At 45.2% G+C, this 14,609-nt stretch overlaps 1 protein-coding gene across 4 annotated transcripts in view; it reads right to left on the bottom strand.

Annotated features, from left to right (window-relative positions):
- The window catches only part of ATP6V1C2 (ATPase H+ transporting V1 subunit C2), an 82,482-nt gene that overhangs the window by 25,110 nt on the left and 42,763 nt on the right, over nt 1-14,609 (bottom strand). For 3 of the 4 annotated variants that reach the window (XM_061154816.1, XM_061154815.1, XM_061154814.1), the window contains one exon: nt 2,497-2,582. The exons of the other annotated variant lie outside the window; for it this stretch is intronic. In XM_061154816.1, coding sequence (XP_061010799.1) covers nt 2,497-2,582 — 86 coding nt within the window. The remainder of the gene's footprint in view (nt 1-2,496; nt 2,583-14,609) is intronic. 4 annotated transcript variants of the gene reach the window in all.

Here is a 14,609-nt window from a genome sequence, read left to right as displayed (position 1 = left end):
GCTCCACCCTGGGTCTCCTGCATTGCAGACAGGCTATCAGGAAAGCCTGATCCAAACTGTCTCAAAGGTTTCTTGACTGCAGTACTTTTCAGAGACTTTACTGCGCTGCTGTGCATGATGAATGTTCAAGAGCAGGCCATGAAGGCTGCCCGAGGGTCCTTGACTTTTGTGTGCACAGGTACTGGACCAGCTTTGGAAGCTCTAGGTTTGGATAGTCATGGGGACCTGACTCCCAGGAGGCCTAGAGATAATGAAACAGATGGAAACAAATATCGCTGAATTCTCTCCTCCTGACAGGAAAACTGGGGATGGATACGATGTAATAATGACACCTAATTTTAACTGACGTGAATTTTGAATAGAATGTAAGCATTTTGAGCATTATTGTCAAGTGAACTCAAATTCTCGAATCCTCAGTTCAGTTCAGTCACTTAGTCGTGTCCTACTGTTTGCGATCCCATGGACTGTAGCACGCCAGGCCTCCCTGTTCATCACCAACTCCCAGAGTTTACTCAGACTCATGTCCATTGAATCGGTGATGCCATCCAACCATCTCATCCTCTGCCATCCCCTTCTGCTTTCGATCTTTCCCAGCATCAGGGTCTTTTCGAACGAGTCAGTTCTCGAATTCTCAAGACCAGGTTTTTTAGATAGAAAAGTAGTCCTAAGTCAGCATTTCCATCTAAGGCCCTCTGAGTTACCTGCTGGGAAATAAGAGAAGTTCATCAACTCAACAAAACAATTTTTTTGATTAGCACACAGGCAAGGAATCTCAGTGTAATTAACAGATTGCATTTGGGAAGGCATTTTGGTGACTTCTGGTCTGCCAAGATTTGTATTTGTCCTACATAATGGGATTTGCTGGCTTTAATTCCACCAGTCTAAGCAGGTTGGAGAAAAACCAACACAAATGGCACCTCCTAACGGGGAAACCAGAAATGGCCTGTTTGAGCACAGAGGCTCTCCTAGGAGAGGCTCAAAGAGTGTATGAGAGACCCCCATCAAGGCCACACAAAGCTAAGCCTGGCATTTAAGGATGTCAGGGTCCACCCCACAGCCAGCCCCCGCAGGCAGGATGACGCTGGGGACAGCCATCAAGGCAAGAAGCAAACCACAAGCAAGAAGATGCCAAAGTCGATACTGAACTCCAGGAGGCATGCGGTGCTGCTGCGGGAGGCAGGGGAGACGCAAGGAAGAGGGGGAAGGGAAGAAGCAGTTGCTGTCTGTGTTACATGGACACTGTGACCAAGCCACGAGGCTGTCACTCGAGAAATCCGTCGTCACCTGGTCACTGTATCCCTACAACCAGACTGAGATTCCCCCTTCCCAGGGGCACGCAGGCGTCACACACACAGCAAACGACACACAACCTACTCTTTAAACACTTCATTTTTTCTTTCAAACCTGCAATGTAAGAGGGTGGAGTCATTAGACTGCAGTAACATACAAAACTAAGTTCTGATTTGGGAATATGAGCATTTCCCTTTATCAATTTAATCAAGGGAATGTAACAGTTTCCAAGGTTCCCAGATGGGAGCTCCCTAATGGTCCAGTGGATGGGACTCTGCCCTTCCAATGTAGGGGGCACAGGTTCGATTCCTGATTGGGGAACTAAGATCCTGCACGCCATGTGGCACCCAAAAAAAAAGGTTCCAGGGGGAAAAACATGAATATATATGTAATAAATTCATAATATCTATATCTTTTAAATATTATATGTGTAATAATGTATAATATTGTGATATTGCATAATATTATATATGTATAATAATGTATAATATTAATGATATGTACTAAATGACATATTAATATAGAATATATGCTTTCATTTTCAGTATACTGGTGCATAGAGCCACGGGTTTAATTATCTCTACAGATATCGAAACACCTAATTCTAAGGTTCCCAAAGCCTCAGAGTTTTTGTCTTGCACATTTTAAGGGCACTCAAATTGTCTGTACCCTAATACATGGACCAAAACATCCTTGGAATCTACAGGCTTATCCTATCAGCGTAGGAGACAGAAATTCCAAATGCAAACCCGCTACACAAAGTGTTTTTGGTCTAACCTTCATCTAATTACTGGGCACAGCTGAAGAATTCAGTTTGAGGCATTCCAGCCTCCTCTAGGGATAGGACTAAATAGGTTAGGGTGTGGGTATAGAAGTGAGGCTGACAGAGAAGGTGGGTGAGCCAACTAACCCCTAAACCCCACTGAATCCATTTTCATCTCAAATTTCACTGAGGAGTTCAGCTGCAGGTAAGAAATGCCAGGTGCTTTAGAAACGAGACAGAAGGATTATAAGGGGGATTGGAGTCTTCCAAACAGCGGTGCCACTGTGCTCTAAGTGGCCGGGCAGAGGCCGGGCAGAGGCTGTCAGTTTGGCGCCTCCGTGGCGCCATGTCATTTCAGCCCTCCTGTGTGGCCACAGCTGGGACCTCGAATGGGCTAGAATGAGCTGGGGAAGGACCACCATAAGCGCGCTTTAGGGACCTACCTCCATTGGCCAGAAGGTTCTCCTGGACCTTCCCTTTGGCGTCTTCCATCACTTCCACCACGCTCTGGGCCATTCTCCTTATGAGACTTTTGGGAAGGAATGCAAAGCCAGTTAAGAGTAGAAAACTACCTGCAGAACGCTCTCCCACTCTTCTGGGGCCACCCTTTGGGAAACAACTTGGCAATATGTACGAAGAGGCATAAAACTCGAACTGGTAATTGAACCAGTATTTCCACTTCTGAGAAACCATCTTAAGGAAATAGGACAAACAGAAAAAGCTTTCTGAATAAAAAGATGCTCTCTGCAGCAATGTTGCTGACAGCTAGGAACTGGAAACCACCAAATGGCCTGACAATAGACGATTGTTTAAGTAAATGATAGTATACCCAGCTGAGGGATTATTAGCAGCCACTGAAAATAAGGTTTACAAAGAATTTCTAAGACTGTGGAACAAGGCATGTATTATAATGTTACATGAAAAAGAAACTGCAAACATACAGACAGTATGGCTGCAGCCATGTGAAAATGTCCTTCCTACTTTACATATTTTCTATTATAATCCAGTATTGCTTTTTTTATAGGGCTTCCCTGGTGGCTCAGTAGCAAAGAACCTGCCAGCCAATGCAGGAGAGGTAGGTTTGATCCTTGGGTCAGGAAGATCCCCTTCAGAAGAAAATGGCAACCCACTCCAGTAATCTTGCCTGGAAAAATCTGTGGACAGAGGAGTATGGTGGGCTGTAATCCATAGGGTCAGAAAAGAATCAAACACGACTTAGCAACTAAACAACAACAAATTACTTTTTTAATTAGAAAATTAAAGCTCTTTCAGTCTTCAGAAAACACACTGAAGGCTCCAGAAAGTTTAAGAAAGGATAAAAAAGTAGGAGATTCAGAGGCATTCACATTTTCTGTGGCTCTGCCACATGTATGGTTTTTGGCCAAATTTATTTAATCTCTGTGAGCCATAGCTCCCTTCTTTGTAAAATGGGGTGATATCCATTTTGAGGAATTGCTATAAATATTTATAAATATTAATAGAATAAATGGCAAAGAGTGTCCGCTCCTGGAAGCCCATCAGTTAGAATTGCAGGAGGAAGCAGGCCGATCGCATCCAAGTCTCCAACGATCCACATCTTTGCCTCAGGCCCTCTCTCCTGGCTCCTAGAAGGGAGCGGCTGTTGGCAGGGAGGAGGAAGAGGTCTCTGAATTCCAAGTGGAGGACGGACTCCCCGGCTGTGGCAGCCACTGGCCATGTGGCCACTCAGAGGATGGCCCAGGGGCCTAGGGTCCAACACACAAACCTGAGGCAGGAGACACCAAAAGGAAGAGAGAGGGGGGAGGGAGGGAAGAAAAGAACATAGTAGTGGGGAAAGCAACTTGCTTTCATATCTAACTACCATCTGTTTGGGGCCAAAAAACTGATGAATACAAGTATAAAGTAATTAACCAAAAATGAACAACCACACTCTCCCACCCAATACCATGTTTCACACGCTTCGCAGGTCAACATTTTCTTTTGTTGACCACGTGCCAATTTCTATATCACTGTTATTGAATCATCACAAGAATTCTCAAAGACGGGTATCATTCCCTTTTCCAGATGGGGAGACTGTGGCCCAGAGTAGTAGTAATAATTTGCCTCCCAACTATCCAGTCTGTCTGTGGGCACCACAGCTCTGGGCCACCTGGGTTCAAAATCTTTACAGATGTTGCCACTTTTTAGGATAGTAGTTCTGCCTCCTCCTAATGATAGCTGGGGCAAGGGACCGAGTGAATCTCATCCCGTTTCCTCGGCAACATAGCGATGACACGCCTCCTCTCACAGAGTTTGGAGCAGTGCATGTAAAGAACCAGGCCCCCGGGAGTGTGTGACAAATACCTTCAGATGTGCAGCCTGATGGAGACACTCAGGCTCCCTGCCCTCTGACTCCCCAGGAGACTCAATAGGAGACGGGGGGGATGTGAATCCGGTTCCCTCCCAGTTCCAGTAACCCAACTCCTCTCGCCTCCTACAGCCTACAGGTGTGACAACATCCGTCCTTCTACCTGGGTTTCTGTACCATTCCATGTGCTTCTCCAACAGTCCTCACACCTCACATGCCCCTTCATGAATAATCTTTCCTCAAAATCAGAGTGTGTCTTATGTTATTTTTTTTTAATATATTTATTTTTGGTTGCAGCGGGTCTTGGTGGCTGCGTGCAGGCTTTCTCCAGTTGCGGCGAGACAGGGGCTACTCCTCGTGGCAGGGTGCAGGCTTCTCATCGCGGTCGCTTCTCTTGTTGTGGAGCCTGGGCTCTAGGCACACAGGTTCAGAAGTCCTTGGTGCACAGGCTTTGTTGCTCCGCGGCACGTGGACTCTTCCCAGACCAGGGATCAAACCTGTGTCCCTTATATTAGCAAGTGGATTCTTATCCATTGTACCACCAGGGAAGTCCCTCTTCTGTTATTTGTTAGAACCCTGATTCTATCAATTCATTTGTTCATTCACTCATTCATTTAGCAAATTCTAGATATTAACCAGCTCTGTGCCAAGCACAGACTAGAGTGATGTGAATGCAGAGGCTGTGAACAATACAGCCCCTGCTCTCAGAGAACTTCTTTCTGGTGCTGTCAAGGGTTCCTCTTTATCATTATCATAGTGACAATGCAGGTTGCTCTCTTTTATTATTATATCCTCGGTTGTACTTTGAGTAATGTCCTTACATGAGGGTTGTAACTCCAGCCACAAGGGCAACGTTTGATGCAGAGCCGCTGTTCAAGAAATGTTTGTTGAATGAATAAATGAATGTCAGAGCACCTAACTAACATACAGGCCTCCTTCTCAGTAGACCTAAAAGGAGAACCCACTTGCCATTCTGTTAATGACTATTTGCTGTTTCTAATTCTAGCCTCTAAGAAGTTTTTAACCGTATCAAGTATGGTGGCACACCTGCCCCCAGGCATGTACACCACCATGGAACATCTCAGAATAGCATGGTCTGACAAAGCTTAACTGCTGGAAAAATTGCTTGTTGCACCTAACAAAAATGTCCCTGACTTAGCTGTGATCATTAACCACAGGCATCAGTGAATTGCAGTATTGCTAAATCAGAACACTTTTCCCATGGAAAGGAATCTGAGAGGCTAGATGCTGTTTTAAATTTTTTTTTAATTATACAATTTATTGTGAAAACTTTACATGTCATGGTAGAGCCTCCTCATTCCTTTCATTAACTGCATAGCATTTCATTGCAAATGTGAGTTGTAACTAATTTGCTCTATTGAACATTTGGGTTGCTTATGCTTTGATGGATTTTGCAACAAAACATGTATTTTGCCCATTTGTACAGGCACATAAGCAAAGACATTTCTCTGCTGACAAAAGTCTGTATAGACAAAGCTATGGTTTTTCCAGTAGTCATGTACGGATGTGAGAGGTGGACCATAAAGAAGGCTGAGCACCAACATATTGATGCTTTTGCACTGTGGTGCTGGAGAAAACTCTTAAGAGTCCCTTGGACAGCAAACAGACCCAACCAGTCTATCCTAAAGGAAATCAGTCCTGAAGATTCATTGGAAGGACTGATGTGGAAGCTAAAGCTCCAATCCTTTGGCCACCTGATGTGAAGAGTCGACTCACTGGAAAAGACCCTGATGCTGGGAAAGATGGAGGGCAGGAGGAGAAGGGGACGACAGAGAATGAGATGGTTGGATGGCCTCATCTACACAATGGACATGAGTTTGGGCAAATTCCAGGAGATAGTGATGGACAGGGAAGCCTGGCGTGCTGCAGTCCATGGGGTTGCAAAGAGTCAGACATGACTTAGCAACTGAACATATGCAGAATAAATGGCAAAAGAATAACTACTGGGATAAAGGGTGTGAGCACTTAACAGTGTTAACAGATAAGGCCAAATTATCCTTCAAGTATACAAAGCCAATGCACTGTCAAGGGCCTACCTCTTAAACCCTTGCCAACATGACAGATTATGTACCTTTTTAATCCCTGCCAATCTGAGAGCTGAAAAATTCTATCTCATTGTTGCTCTGCATCTGTTTGACTGACTTGCATCTGTTTGATCGTCTGTGAGGCTGGACAGCTTTTGATAGGTTTATTGACTCTACAAATGACTATTTTCTTTTATTAACAGAGTGTTCATATCTTTTGTTGGTTTTTCTAGTGGCTTCTTCATTTAAAAAAAATGATTTATAAGGGCTCTTATGTGTTTCAGGGACTCAATTCTTGAGACACTGTTTTAAGCTAGGAAACATCCTCATTTTAAAGGTGAAAAAATTAATACTTAGAGAGCTAAAAGTCACCTTATACTGAGCTATATGTCAGAGCAGAAATTGATCCTAAATCTACATGACTCTAAAGCCATGCTCTTCAATGGTAGTCTGGTTAAACTAAACTAAACTCTGGCTCCTTCCTCTAAAATACTGGGCAAAAACTTATACTAACCCATAAGGGAAGATGTATGAATCATATTTTAATTAAAAAAACAAACTGAAAATGGCATATAACTTGATTGGGGTGTTGGTTACACTGATGTACCCAAAAAAATTCATCAACCAGTTAATTTAAGACGTGCATGTTTAACTCTATGTACATTTTACCTGATTAAAAAATTGTTTTGATTGCCAACAGGCACATGAGAAGCATGTGAGCATGAAAAGATGCCCAATATCACTAATTATTAGCAAAATGCAAATCAAAACTACAATGACATATCATCTCACACCGGTCAGCATGGCCATCGTTATGTCTACAAAGGACTTCCCTGGTGGTCCAGTGACGAGGACTCCCTGCTTCCAGTGTGGTGGGCTGTGGTTCAATCCCTGGTCAGGGAACTAAATTCTACAAGAGTTTTCATGCCACAACTTAAGACCCTACATGCTGCAGCTAAGACCCATCACAGCCAAGTAAATAAATAAAGACTGTGAACCAAAACTACTGAAGTCCATATGCTCTAGAGCCCATGTTCTACAACAGGAGAAGCCACCACAATGAGAAGCTTGTGCACTGCAACTAGAGAGTAGCCCCACTTGCTGCAACTAGAGAAAGCTGCACACAGCAATGAAGACCCCAGTACAGGCAAAAAATAAAATAGAATAAAAAACCAAAATTATAGTTACCATATGATCCTGCAATCCCACTCCTGGGCATATATCTGGAGAAAACTCTAACTCAACATAGACACACACCCCAGTGTTTGCACTATTTACAATAGCCAAGACATGGAAGCAACCTAAATGTCCATCGAAAGATGAATAGATAAACCCTCCAACTAATAAAAATAAACGAAAAAAAAAGAAAGATGAATAGATAAAGATGTGGTCCATATATAAAATGGAATATTACTCAGCCATAAAAAAGAATGAAATAATACCATTTGCAGCAACATGGATGGACCTAGAGATTATCATATTAAGTGGAGACAGAGAAAGACAAATATGATATAATATCACTTATATGTGGAACCTTTTTTAAAAAGTGATACAAATGAACTTCTTCACAAAACAGAAACCAACTCACAGACACAGAAAACAAACCTAGCTTACCAAAAGGGAGGAGGGAGTTGGGGAGGGATAAATTAGGAGTTTGGGATTAAGATACACACCCCTCTATGTATAAAATAGCTAAATGACAAGGACCTAATATATAGCACAGAGAACTATATTAAATACCTTGTAATAACATATAATGGAAAGTAAACCAAATCACTTTTCTGTACACCTGAAATGAACATAGTGTTTTAAATTAAACTTCAACCTTAAAAAAAAAAAGAAAATTTACAACAGATACTATCTGTTCAAGTCACCAGTAATGGGAAGATGAATAGCATGTGTCTCTTGCTACGATGTACTGAGAAGAACACAACTTCACTTCTGGGGTATTCCTGCAAAAAGTGCATAATCTATATCTCATCACGAGGAAACATCAGACGAGTTCAAATTAAGGAGAATTTTACAAAATAACTGACTTGTACTTGTCAAAGAAACTCATTGTAAAAGTCAGAGTCTGAATAACCATTTCAGTTTAAACAAGGTGAACGAAACATGACAATTAATTGTGAAAAACAGGGAGACAACTTCATGTTTACCGTTATCTAAGGAAAATATTAGATTTTCTATTGGTGATATCCAACTAAATCAGTAAATTACAATAATATTGCATTCCTGATTTTGATCATGTACTAAGGGACAATGTTAGTGGCAGTCCTTGTTTTTAGAAAATATACATTAAAGTATTTGGAAGTAAGGCGACATTATATCTGCCAGGAGACTTCAGAAAAAGCAAGTGAGAGAAGATAAAGTAAATGTGGTAAAGGGAAATTCTTTGAATAGTCTTGCAATTTTTCTGGAACTTGTAAATTAGCTCAGAATAAAACATTAAACAATATTTAAGCATGTACAGTACCTAATTCCACTTTTGAAAATTATATGTCAGTATATACGTAAATGAGAATCCTGACACGCACAATTCTGTTAATGAGAAACTGTTAATACTGGTTCCCTTCAAGAAGGTAAAGTGTCTGCCCACAATGTTGGAGACCCAGGTTTGATCCCTAGGTGGGGAAGATCCTCTGGAAAAAGAAATGGCAACCCACTCCAGTATTCTTGCCTGGAAAATCCCATGGACAGAGGAGCCTGGCAGGCTACAGCCCATGGGGTTGCAAACAGTCAAAAATGACTGAGTGACTAAACTTACTTTCTTTCTTTCTCTTCTTTTTCAGGTGTACAAAAACAGGGACTTTCCCTTTAAATGTATTTCTGTAATGTCATGCTTGAATTGATTAAGATGTATATTACTTCTGTAAGTAGAAAAGAAAAATAAATAAAAATAAATAAACATAGCAACGTTGTTTACAATTGCCAAAAAAAGCAATCCAAGTGCTCATCAATGGATGCATAGATAAATAAAATATAGTATTACTCATATAATGGAATATTGCTATTGTGGTTTAGTCACTAAGTCATGTCTGACTCTTTGCAACCCTTGGACTGTAGCCCACCAGGCTCCTCTGTCCATGGGATTTCCCAGGCAAAGATACTAGAGTGGGTATCATTTCCTAATTCAGGGGATCTTCCCGACCCAGGGTTAGAACCTGCATCCCCTGCATAGCAGGTGAATTCTTTACTGCTGAGCCGCCAGGGAAGCCCAATAGTGGAATATTATGCAGGCTTTAAAGGGAAGGGAAGTCTGTCACATGGTACAGAAAGGTTGAACCTTGAAGTCATCATGCTAAGTGAAATAAAAAGATAAATACTGTATGATTCCGCTTATATGAGGTGAAAGTGAGTGAAGTGAAGTCGCTCAGTCGTGTCCGACTCTTTGCGACCCCATGGACTGTAGCCCCACCAGGCTCCTCCGTCCACGGGATTCTCCAGGCAAGAATACTGGAGTGGGTTGCCATGAGGTACCTAGCATCAAATTCATAGAAGCAGTAAGTAAAATGATGGTTTCCAGGAGCTTGGAGGAGGAGGGAATAAGGAGTTAGTATATAATGGATTAGCAGAGTTTCAGTTTTGCAAGAAGACTTCTGAAGTGGTGATGATGGTTGTACAACAATGTGAATGTACTTAATGCCACTGAACTATTTAAAAAATGATTAATATGGCTATAAATAGGAGAGAATTCTATGCATACAGAGGTGTCGCAAGCACCAGGAAACTGTCTCCCCACCTAAACAACAAGGACACTAGCTGAGTCTGTCTGATGTAGCCATTTCGGAACTCTGGAATCTACTGAAGGCCAGCAACTTCCAGGGGGAAGCTTGAACCATAAAACTGCAGTTAATCTTGGTCACTACCAGCTCTTAGCACAGTGGCAGCAAGCCCTCGGAACCCCTAGCCCCAGGCAGGCAGCTGTGTGTTACTGGAGCAATTTGCACACAGTTCGGGGGAGCCAGGGTGGGCAAAGGACACTGTCCTCCAAATAGTGAAGAATCTGCTTTGAATGATGCTCCTGATCGCAGAGGTGCAGACAAAGAGGTGGGCACCCCTGTTGCAACCTCCCCACGTTGTGTTGCTGCAAGCCCCTCTCCCTCCAGGTGTGAGGCAGGGCAGGGAGGGAACAGAGAAGGGAGGGCGTCTTCAGGAGCTGAGCAGGCAGAATCCGGACACCTGGCCAGGTGTGTGATGGACACGTCCTGTCCTCCCTTTCTGTAAACACTCTGGGGCACCACTAGTACTGCTGATTTCTGGGCTCAAGGGCACCCAGAGTTCCCGCTGCCCCTTCAGGTGGATGGTGGCTCAAGAGCTGGGAGCACTGCCAGGCAGGTGTTCTGAGATTTCTATGTCCACCAACTAACCCTCCTGCAACCTGGAACTCATCTGACTGACTGGCATGCAGGGTCCCAGGGCTCTTCCAGGCATGGGGCTGTGGGTGGGAGAAGGCTGGCCCCACTAGACAGAAGTGGTGGAGACCACAGACCCCCATGCACCCGAGCCCACCCCCCGCCCCCCCGGGGCTCAAGCCCAGATGAGATGCTTCTTAAATGGCATCTCCAGTACAGACCGTGCACAGCAGAGCATCCCTGCGGGCCACGCTTCCATCCAGGCGCTCGGCTGGGCCATCTGCACCTACCTGCCTTGCCCCTGCCCTGTAGGAGGGACCGGGTCTCCTATACCCGGTTCCCTTGTAGGGAGAGCATGGCTATCAGGTTCTGAGCTAAGGAGCACAGGTCTACAGGGACGTGAAAGAGAGGGTATCCCCCCAACTCCAGGGTTTTCTGGATAATTCGGGCAGTGCAGGCTAGGACTAGTCTAGTTTTCAGAAATTACCCCATTCCCGGGAGGAGAGGGCCAACGGGTGACAGGGAGGGCAGAGGGCATTTCCATGGCCTCTGAAGCAGAGGAAAACAGTGGCTCCATCTAGTGAGCTGTCCTGAGTCCTCATGTAACAGGAGAGAAGGGGACAGGGCACAACTTTCTGAAAGAATGACCTAGCCCAAGGACACAACGTAAACTGATTAGAAACAAATGGGTCCAATATGGCAGACAAGTTGACTTTAATTAGACCTTGATCCTCAATCAAGGTTTTTCCAGTAATCATGTATGGATGTGAGAGTTGGACTATAAAGAAAGTTAGCACCAAAGAATTGGTTCTTTTGAACTGTGGTGTTGGAGAAGACATTCGAGAGTCCCTTGGACAGCGAGGAGATCCAACCAGTCCATCCTAAAGGAAACCGGTCCTGAATATTCATTGGAAGGACTGATGCTGAAGCTGAAACTCCAATACTTTGGCCACCTGATGCAAAGAACTGACTCATTTGAAAAGACCCTGATGCTGGGAAAGAGTGAAGGCAGGAGGAGAAATGGACGACAGAGGATGAGATGGTTGGATGGCATCACCGACTCGATGGACGTGAGTCTGAGCAAGCTCTGGGAGTTGGTGATGGACAGGGAAGCCTGGCGGGCTACAGTCCGTGGGGTTGCAAAGAGATGGACATGACTGAGCGACTGAACTGACTCGCCCCCTGCGATGGCCCACACTCTGTCTGTGGAGTGTGCGTCTCTCTGAATCTGAATTAAACCCATTTCGTACCTATCACTTTATCTCTCACTGAATTCTTTCTGCAATGAGACATCAAGGATCTGAGCTTGATTAGGTCCTGAAACCAGGTACCGTGGGTTTTGGCCTGGTTCCCAGCCACAGAGGTTGAAGTCCCAAACTAAAGCCCACTCAGAGGATACATGGCAGATTGACCTGGCTCCACAGGACGAAGGAGGGGAAGTCCCCAGGAGCTGAGCAAACAGGCTCAGGGAGGCCAAAACTACCCGGCCCCCTGCCTGCTGCCAGCTCCCCCACCCTGGTCCCTTCACTGGTGGCCGTACCAACCCTGCACCCTGCCTCTAAAGCAAGTCTCCCTCCTCCACACCAGCTGTTGGCAGCACACCAGGGGCTGTCAGGACCCTCTGTGGGGGACCCACACCCCAAACCTCCCCACACACAGAGATACTGCCTGCAGCCAGACTGAGGCCCTGGGGAGAGAGGCCTAGAAGCTCCCACTCAGGCGGGCAGTCTGCCCATGCTGCTGACTCAGGGGCACCCCCAGGGCACCTCACCCCTCCTCCTTTGTCTCTCTGCTTCCTCCTCGTCAAGGGACATGCCCCGCAGCAAAGTCATCAGGAAAATGTGAGCAAAGCAATTCAGTGACTTTGTTTTTAGAAACAAAAGATCCCCCGTGAGGCCTCTGGGAGGTCCCTGCTCTGGGGACTCTGGCCCCATTTATGGCTTACTGTGGATCCTGTCCTTGCTTCACAGAAACTCAGAGTTAAAATAATGGATGGCTATTCCCATCTTTAGAGCAATTCCACTCAGCAGAGTCACCCATCCCCTCCCCCATCACTCAAACCAGGATCGGCTCTAGCTTTGGGCACCTTGATTCTCCCACATCACAGCATAGACATTCTGTGTGTGTGTGTGTGTGTGTGTATGTGTGTGTGTTAGTCACTCAGTCCGACTCTTTGCAACCCCATGGACTTTAGCCCCCCAGGATCCTCTGTCCATGGAATTCTCCAGGCAAGAATACTGGAATAGGTAGCCATTCCCTTCTCCAGATGCTCTTCCTGACCCAGGGATCAAACCCGGGTCTCCTGCATTACAGGCAGATTCTTTACCATCTGAGCCATCAAGAAATTCTTGGTCCTCTTCAAAAAGCCAACCTACCCTTGGAGGAAATTTGCCCTCTAGTAGAACATGGAGGGGGAAGGCTCCTTGTTCTGAACTGGTGCTAAAATGCTCTGAGGTCTTATAGGAGTAACTGGGCAGTTCTGCTAATACTTAGCTGATACTTAGCTGATGATGTGTAAGTTCTGGAGAGTTTGCTACAAGTCAACCCACCAAGGGCTTCTCTAGTGGCTCAGTGCTAAAGAATCTGCCAGCCAGTGCAAGAGACTGTTAGGTAGTTAGAATAGGAAATAGGAGTCCAGAATGGCGATGGCTAAAAGACAAAGAAGGGAAAAGCCTGGAAAATAGAACAAAGAAAGGTCCAGGACCGGAGTGAGGACCTCAGGAAGAACAAACAGCACTCCTGGCTAGCCCAATTTACATAGGGCAGGCCCAGGAGGGAGGAAACAACATATAAAAAGAGGAGCCAAAGGGCCAGGGGCCACCCTCTCTTCACACATCTTTGGGTCGGCCTGCCCTCATGCCTCGAGGATGGATTTTCCTACTATTTTCTAAATAAAATTGAGCTGTAACACGGACCTGTAACACAAATCTGTCTAAGAGCTATAACACGGTCTGTTTGAGACCTGAGAGCTATAACACAGTCTGTCCAAGACCCGAGAGCTATAACACGGTCTGTCCGAGAGCAATGACATGCCGAGGGCTCTAACGTATGTCGCTTCAAATTTTTGTTGAGACAAGACAGAACCGAGGAGAATACACTCGTCTGACGTCTATAGGCAGAGAGGCCTGACGATGTCTGAGTTCGGAGAGTTTGCTACAAGTCAACCCACCAAGGGTTTCCCTAGTGGCTCGGTGCTAAAGAATCTGCTGGCCAACGCAAGAGACAAAGGAGACTCGAGTTTGACCTCTGGTCTGGGAAGATCCCACATGGCAACTAAGCCAGAGCGCTACTGAACTGTGTCCTAGAGCCCGGGAGTCACAACTACCGAGCCCAAGCACTCCAGAGCCTGTGCTCCACAACAAGAGAAGCCACTGCAATGAGAAGCCCACGCTGCAACAAACAGCCCCCACTCTCAGCAACTAGAGAAAAGCCCACACAGCAACGAAAACCCAGCACAACCAAAAACAAGTAAACCAAACTATTTAAAAAGTGACCCATCAAGCAGCCCAGGTGCCGTGCCCAACTGCAGGGATCCCAGGACTCACAAGTGAAGAGCGTCACCAGAATGGTGCAACCCACAGCCCTCCCAGGAAATGCCAGGGTGACAGCCAGAACTGGCAGATCACAAATGGGAGGATAGAAGACTCAGAACCACCTGTAAGTGTGCTTACTCAAGCTGGTGATCCAATAAATCCATATTCAAACAATCCCACATCATTTTCATTTTGCCAGGGAAATGAACAAAGTTTTCTAAAGGCACTCAATTGACAAGGGTCTGATGAAACGACCTGTTGTTGCGACCTCTCTGGAAAACAATTTAGCAATACATACAA

This window comes from Dama dama, chromosome 11, assembly GCF_033118175.1.
Source record: "Dama dama isolate Ldn47 chromosome 11, ASM3311817v1, whole genome shotgun sequence".
NCBI classification, from domain to species: Eukaryota; Metazoa; Chordata; class Mammalia; order Artiodactyla; family Cervidae; genus Dama; species Dama dama.
This window is presented reverse-complemented; position numbering and strand designations above follow the sequence as displayed.